Here is an 8,379-nt window from a genome sequence, read left to right as displayed (position 1 = left end):
CAATTCTTTTTAAAAATCTTCTATCAAGCCTTTTCATATTGACGTAGAAGGTATTTCTGTGGTAGAGAAAGGAATGGATTTAAGGGGTAGGGTTTTCATTTGATCAATGTTTATTGATTTTAAAGCCAGAATCTCAGGTCCTTACTCAGTTATGAGAAAGTCTTGTTTTGAGACAGGCCCCTTCTTAATGTCTGTCAGCTTTTCCTAAAAAAGGATTGGGTTCAGTAGTCTTTTGGTTGAGTGGGGACTGGATGAAGATTGAGAAGTTTCTTAGAATGTGTTCCATACAGAATAATCCTTCCAGAGGGTTTGTTCTGCTACCTGGAATGATTTCTTAATCTTCACTGTGTAGGAGAGTGTCTCCAGCTGTTCACAGAGAAAATCAACTTTATCAGCACTTTATTATCATTTGCCTTCATGAGTTTTCAGTTTATCTGATTTTAAAGAAGTTGCTGCTACAATTCTTTGATTACAGCTGTAATGTTAAAAGGCTCAAAATTATTATTTTTTCAAGAGAAAAGTGGATTTTTTGAGTGCTAAGGATTTTCTGATTGCCTTCTGATGTTTTTGTAAAAATAACTGTCTGGCATGTCAAGCCAGCCACTGATAATCAGTAACAGCGTAGCTGACTCATTTTGGTTGTGTAGAACCATCATAACTACCAAGTATCAAAACATTACCCACAAGGTGAGCAGAGCCTTTTCTGCCAACCTGACATGTGTGGCTGCTTTGTATTCTGAATGAAAACTACACCATGGGAAGCTGCCAACGCACTGCAGCTGATTGTTTAAAAACCCCTGCATAGTTATGTTCATATCAGGGGCGGGCACCACTTGTGAGTGTGCACTTTTCAAACAGGTGTCTCAAATAAATGTAAAAGTGAAGGTTAACAAAATATAGGACATTAATAGCCTCTGCGATTATTCCTAGTTGTGAGATATAGATTCATGGATATGATGTTGTCCATGTGCATGGGCATTATATCACATTGACAATTTCAAGATTTGTGAAAGTACTCTGGTCTTTGTGCACATCTGATTCCCATAAATATTAACAAGAGTTATAGGCCATGTTGTTTGTGATCTGTACTCTCAAGACTTCAGATTTTGTAGTGTTTGTAGACTTGTTGCCATCTTTTTTTGAAACTGTTATCTGATGTTTATATCTGATGTTCTATTACAAATAAAAAAGAACACACAAAAGAACAGCTCTAGAGAACCACAAATACACAGGATAAAACATGGTTTAAAAAACCCACACACTTTACTACAAACACTTACTACTTCCTTGCTACCTCACTGTCTGAATGACTTTTTTTCATGTACTTCCCTCCCTCTCTCCTTCCCTTTTTCTCTTTCCAGCTGTCACTCTGTTTTCCAGCACTATTCTTTTTCCTCTCTTCCCCCATCTCCCTTCCCACCTTCCTCCTTCCCTCCCCTCCCTTCTTTCCTCCCTTTCCAACTTCCTGCTGGTCTGTCTTGCAGCACTTTTCTCAAACACCACTTCCCAAATCATGCTGTGACACTTCACTGGAACAGACTTTGTGTTTACTATCCAGTGTCTACTGCCTCCCATGTATTAATGCATTAACTCCTTTGCTCTTTACCATCCCTTTCTTTCAGCATTATCCCTAAGGTGGTCCTCAAACCACTTTTCTCTGCTTGACTTTCTCTATGTTTAACCTTTTCTGAAATCGCTTCTACTCTTACTACTGACATTTGAGTGATTCATCTTGGGAGGTAGTGTGTGAGACAAGTGGCGTTATGATAGTACAGTCAGTCAGTCAAAGGTGTGTTTGGACAGCCTGTGTCCATAATAATTCTCCTACCTTGGGAGAGAGCTGGCGGGCTGGGAGGCAGTGTTGGTGGATTTCATTAGCTGACATTATTTCAGAATTCAGATTGAAGGAGTTGTTAAATCATCAACAGTATAGTCATTCACACCTTTGATGTGCATTTTTAGTAACTGGCTACACATCACTTTATCTGCAACTTTATCTGTGTCTTATCTTGGTGTTCCTGATATTTACAGTAGTAAATCCACTTATCCCTACATGCACAGCCATGAGCATACACATATGTGTAGTCATGCATGTGCACACACAACATGCTGAGGCTTTGTTAATTGATGTTAATTTCTGGTGTGTCTAATTACAAATCATATTTCTCTATTGCTCTATTTGCACTGCTTTGTTTTAGCTTCATCTAATGCACTGGAACTCCACACTGTACAGCAGCATTGATGAGGCAGTAGGGAAGAAGCACGGCATAGCAATTATTGCTTTGTTTGTGCAGGTAAGTTTCCTGTGTTACACTTGTTACAATGCACTGCCATTTGTCTGAGGGTAATGAGGTCCTTTCCATGTTATTTAATTTTTAATGATTTCATAGCAGAAAACAATGTATGACTGCTGGTATTCTATTTGAAAGATATTTTTCAGTCGTGTCTTCTATATGTGAGCTAAGCAATTAATTCTTGTTTAAACAGGATATTGGAAGTATGTTAGTTAAAGAAGGGATAATACATAGTTAGGCATGTTTCTGTGGCTCTGGCTATAAGTAGACATCCAATCTCCATTACTCTGAAGGCAGGATGAGGGCTTTCAGGAGGTACAAGTGATTCACTATGTCTGTGATGTATTTCTTTTTATTACTGGCCAGTTCTGCTGTTCAGGGATTGAGGAAATAGACAGAGGAGAGAAGGAAATAGAGGAGAGGAGGAAAGATGAAAAAATAAGGCCTACTAACCCACTGGCACTTCTGAAAAGTGGTAGTAGAATTGTGCTTTCCTGAACACAGGGACAAGTGTGTTTCTTCACACAGGACAAATGCAAGGCGGAGTCATATTACTTCTTCAGAGATTGAGTGTTAACAAGACTTGCCAGAGACCCTCAGAAAAGCCTGCAATGAGGAGGCTTAAAGTTTCGTGGGGACAATGAAATTTGGGAAGTTAGCACTAATATAATTGCTCTTGAAGGTTTATCAAGGTCTGCACCCTATAAAGATTTTCAGATTTAGTTCTCAAACACGAGATTCTCATCTTCCTCATGAGAAATGGCAAACTGTTTTATTTAAATGGGTTTGGAGGAAGAGGTTCGGAGTTCATGCTTAGATCAAATGGATTTTCTTCACAGTGATATTATTAATTTGTCATATTTCATAATGAGTTTATGAGTGCCTTTGAGCTTTACCTCTGAATTTAAAGGTACATTGGTTACTGCCTCAACACTCAGATAGAACTGCTAAAAATGGAAGTTAGAAAGTCTTCAGTTTTGTGTCCTAGAGGGCTGTGTGATAATTGCTTATGTAAGTCACCTTCTCATTACAGCAGAGGTAACCTTCGAGACAGTTAGAAAGTTACATAGAAGTTCTTAAATAAATCTGAAACTTCAATGATACATTTTCCATTTCTGGTCTCTCACTTGCATCAGTGGTCTTAAGCATTCCAAAAAGACTTTTTCATTAGCCAAGAAAGGCATCATATAATTACAATTGACCAAGGAAAAATAATATTTAAACTATTTATTAAAGGAACAGGGAGAGGAAATTTGGTGACCATTTTTTTCTTGGTAAAGGCACGAAAAAATAATTTTGTACCACAGTTCTCAAAATACATTATTTTAAGGTCAGTGAAAATATTTTCACTGACTTAAGTGACAGCCCTTGGGGATTAACAATTTAGAAGCAGCATCTTTGAAGTGGCTTCAATATCTTTTATGCACTTTGAAGGTTTTAAATTGAAATTCCATTCTAAAACAAAAGAAAATGCTCTTAAATTCCTAGAAATAACAAAGTACCTTTTGTTGACATTCAATTGTTTCCTTCCAGTGGCTACTGTGTCATTCTATTCCAAGAGAAACAAAAAGCAAACAAAATTTTCAGGGTCTAGCTCTCCCATTCTCACTCATGCTGGCTTATTTCCTCACCTCATGTATGTACATGTTGGCAAAGAAATCCAGTGGAAGGCCACTCTGCATCTCATGATTTTGACAATGTTTTCTGAAGGCAAAACTAGGGTCCTGCAGTGGGTGATTTGAGTCAGAAGCAGCTGAGTTTAGTGCGCAGGGTGAGCAGCATTGATATAAAATTAGAATCTCTTATATCAGTGTGTTTCTTTAGAGCCTCATTTTCTGTGCCTTACAGGCGTTTAGTAGAGGCAGTGCTGCAGCCTGCCGGGAGCCTGGCTTTCGCTGGCAGAATCCCAGAGATGCTGGGAGAGAGGGAATCTGCCATTCTCCACTCTGCAGGCAGGAAAAAACTCCCCCGAGCTCCAGAGATACCTTGGGACAGATTTACAATGCTATGGGAACAGATTCAAAAAGTGTCTGTTGTGCTTGTTCACTCTGTTCCTTTCTGTGTACTTTTCTGACAAAAACTGGTAAGGACAAACTGTATCCTTGGCATTTATATGCCACAATGCTGCACAATCTTGACTCCACATAGAGTGGATGCTGCAAAACAGGGTTAATCAAAACTTAGCAGACTTAATTATGACTATTTCTCTTGTTCTGTAAGTTTCTGTCTCTGCTTTAAAGTTATTTAAGCCCTGTTTACTTTTGGCTGGTGGTTTTATAATGATTTAATTTTTTGGAGTTGTCATGTATCTGTGTATTTGATTAACACAAGGTTGTGTAGCTAAACTAAAAACAGCTATAGTACTTACTGTTCTGGTTGACCTGTGTTTTGCCTCACAGTTTCTGAAATACCAAGATACTGAAACTCACCTTTGCTTTGCTGTATTTCAGATAGGAAAAGAGCATGTGGGCCTAAAGGCTGTAACTGAAATTCTTCAGGACATCCAGTACAAGGTAAGGTGTTTCTGAAGCAATGCTTCCTTCAGTGACTAGAGAGACAGTGAGAAAAGGGTCTGTATGGAGCCAAGAGAAAGATTTCATATGTGTCTGTAGTAAAACCACATGTAATAGCCATCATTTGGTGGCCTGCATGAAAGCCTCAGCATTTTACAGTATTCAGATAATATACATTTTTAGTACTTCTTCCCTTTTCTGGTGGCTAGCAAGTTTGATCTGTACCAGTAACTGATTGCAAGTCCTACCTTTACAGTGATTTTCATGGAGTTAGTGTGAGTGCAAGCACTGCAACATGCTTAGTGAACACCAGAAGCCATATCTCCAAACTTACCTGGTTTTAATTTGTAGAGGAAAAGAACAGATGAACTGAGCACCCATATTAACTTGCAGTGGGAAATCAGCAAAAACACAATGTTGACTTGTCAGGTGGATTGTGTGTGGGGATCCTGAAGGACAGATAATAATCCTAGCGGGACTGAGGAGATATGAGTGCTCTCCAAAATGTTGATGCTATCTTAAATGATCTTGGGCAAGTTACTTCCATCTCTGCTTCATGATCTGTAACATAGAAATAATCATACATACCTTTGACTTTAAAAGGATTTTGAGATGCATTGATGACACTTTTCTTATTGGTCTGAAGAGATTAACCATTCACTTCAGCAGATGCTGAAGTGTAGAAAAATAGGAAAGAAATCAAAAATCTTTTAGTCAAATAATGTATGGTAAACTTGAGTCATGATGTTAAGTATTAAAAACTCTTTGTTTATGAAAGAGACAGGGAAAACAATAGTGTATGGACTCTGTAATATCATTATTGAGACAACAGCCGAGCAGAGGAAGGTCATGAAAGGCCTCACCATTGTGTGACTGTGTTATAATGGTGACTTTCAAAGGGTCAGCATCAAACACACTTTGGCATACATAACACTTTCGTGCATTAAATATGTGGAGCTTTATTTTATAAAGTGTCATCCACATCAGTGAAGGAAAATCTCACTTTGGCCCTTGTTTTTTTAACTCTTTTGGTATGAAACCCCTGAATTTCATGTAGAGAATTTCAAGGCTGGGTCCTGGAAGAAGTCCAGGTGCTAAAGGCAGAAAGTTAACAAATTGCTGTGATAAGCTTAAAAATTATGTAAAAAATAGAATAAAAATATGTGTATGTGCAAGGAAAAATGCAATGATGATTAAATGGGGGCTCTTAATGAGGTTGCTTTCCACAGGAATTCAAGGTTTAATGTTATAAGAACACAGAATGCATTATATCTCAGCATTCATCAGCATTTTAATAAGAAACTAGAGACGAGATTGATTTGTATTCATTTTTTCAGGGAAAATCGAAAACAATACCCTGTTTTAATCCCAACTCTTTATTGCCAGGTAGGTGCCTTTGCTTACTTTCACGTGTGTGGATTAGTAGCTGATTGCAGAGGCTGAGACAATCTTAATCTAAAGCCTAGCCTAAACTGCAAGCCTGAGTGTGTCCCATAAGGTAGTAATGCATTTTGGTAATGCACATCCCAACAGGGATAGGGATGAAGTCCCGTTGGAATTTACTGTAAATCTGCACCTTTGCCATGTGAGTGGGATGCGATACCGTAGTCTGTGCACCACTGGCAACACCGTGGCTAGCTTTGTTGAGGATTTATCATCCCATCTAGAGAGCCAGCTGTGTGTATTCCTTTCTCTACTTTGGCATAAAATAGGAAGTGTAAGGCTACCCACTTAACAAGGTGGTTTTTGTCAGCATCAAAAGATAATGCCATAATGCAATGAGAGTTGCATAGCATAGAAGGAGTAGTGACAAAGGGAGGCAAATTCAAATATATGGCTAAAAGTTAAAGAGTAACTGTAAGAAATGTGACTTTTAAAAAAATACATTTCTAAAAAGAAATGTTTCTGCAAGGAATCCATCTGAGCTAAACTCTGACATAGTGGCAAGATCTTTAATTTTTCAAAATAGCCCAGGTCTACATCAAACTATATTAATTATATCAAAAGAATATTGTCTAGATTGCAAAGTCAAATGCTCAGCAATTAGGAATTGCAGGAATTAAGGCAGCCTGTGCCTCTCACGCATATCCATTATGAAACATCACCTGATTGCATGACCATAAATTATTTTTTACAGGACCCCTGCCTCACAGCTCCTGTTTGATGCTGATCAAGTCACATAAACAAAAATTTTCACAAGTCGTCTCTAACTATGTGTTCCTCATTTTCTAGGTGCCCGACTTGAGATCATGGGGTCTGATTTGCAGAAGTGCTGAGTGCTTACACCTCCAAGAGAAGTCAATGGGAGCAGTGCTCTGACTGTATTAAGTGCTATAGAAAGTTAACCACTCTGAGAAATCAGGTTCTAAGCATGCCATATTGAACACCTCAAATGAATAGATGCATTTGACATTAACTTCTCTGTGCCTCAGTTTCCCAGCTTTAAAGTGAGGGGTTAATCTGTCCTTCCTCACCACAAAAGGTATGGGAGGATAAATTAATTCAGGCACTGGAGAAATTAGTGTATTAAAAATATGAAAAATATTGAGAAAATATTCTTACAAGCAGGATTTGAATAGTATGGGAAAAAGAAGACCAAGTGCTTCATATTGTACTCAGAATTCCAAATAATATTATGTACTTTTCAAGACAGAATCATCCATCTTTGCAAGTAAATGATGAAAGGTTCTCCAGAAAAGACACACATGATCATGTAACAACACTGTGTTAAAATACATGCACAGGATGGGCTGAATTAATTCTTGCAGTTCTTAACTTTCGAGTGTTTGATAATGCAACTTGCTGTCAATGGATTTGCTACATAATTTCCTAACTGAGAAAGAAAATTACACCAACAAAAAATCCATTCACTGACAATCACAGGCTTCATTAGCAAGATTTAATTCTAGTGGTATTCCTCTGAGCTAGTAGAGAAAAGACAGCAACAGGTTAGTTCAACCAAGCAGGTTTACTTGTTTCCAGCCTCCCATTCTGTCCTTGTTAAGCTGGTCACAACCTTTCCCCTGGCTCTCCATGCCATGATTAACCACCCTTTGTCTCCATTTTCCCTCTAGGTTTGTTTCTTCTCCCCTCTTTTGCAATCAGGCAGTTTCCTCTCCATACTTCATAGGCTGTATGGCCTACAGCAGCAAAGGAAAGCCCCGTCCAGTCCCACTTATGAAGTGGTGTGATTGGAATCTCTGACAAATTAAAATAATTAAAATCAAATGTCTTGAATGTAGAGTTAAAACTCTGCATGGACAAAATATTGTACATTTTCTTCAGCAACAACTGTTTATTCTAACAGTTATTTATAAACCTATTAATACATTTATAAACTTAAAAAATTATGTAATTTTAAGGTAAACCTTGATGTTTTTCCTGCTCTGAAATTCAGCTCACTTTTCCAAAGGTAGGAAGCACCAGTGCATCTCAAAAAATGTCACCAGAATTGCAAAGTGAAAAGTTTTTCTTCAGCTGAATTTTCATTGATTTTTTCTAAAAAAAAAAAAAAAAAAAAAAAAAAAAAAAAAAAAAAAAAAAAAATTATTTTTTGAAAAAAATATAAAAAA

General features: G+C 37.7%; 1 protein-coding gene across 1 annotated transcript in view; it reads left to right on the top strand.

The window, feature by feature from the left end:
- CA8 (carbonic anhydrase 8) overlaps window positions 1–8,379 on the top strand; it is a gene marked incomplete at its 5' end in the record, with an annotated part of 48,482 nt that overhangs the window by 17,561 nt on the left and 22,542 nt on the right. The window contains 3 exons of the mRNA XM_017727403.1: window positions 2,199–2,294; window positions 4,745–4,807; window positions 6,145–6,193. Coding sequence (XP_017582892.1) covers window positions 2,199–2,294; window positions 4,745–4,807; window positions 6,145–6,193 — 208 coding nt within the window. The remainder of the gene's footprint in view (window positions 1–2,198; window positions 2,295–4,744; window positions 4,808–6,144; window positions 6,194–8,379) is intronic.

The sequence above is a fragment of the Corvus brachyrhynchos genome, unplaced genomic scaffold (assembly GCF_000691975.1).
Source record: "Corvus brachyrhynchos isolate BGI_N302 unplaced genomic scaffold, ASM69197v1 scaffold60, whole genome shotgun sequence".
NCBI classification, from domain to species: Eukaryota; Metazoa; Chordata; class Aves; order Passeriformes; family Corvidae; genus Corvus; species Corvus brachyrhynchos.
Note: the sequence above shows the minus strand (reverse complement) of the source record. Positions and strands in the feature narration are given on the sequence as shown.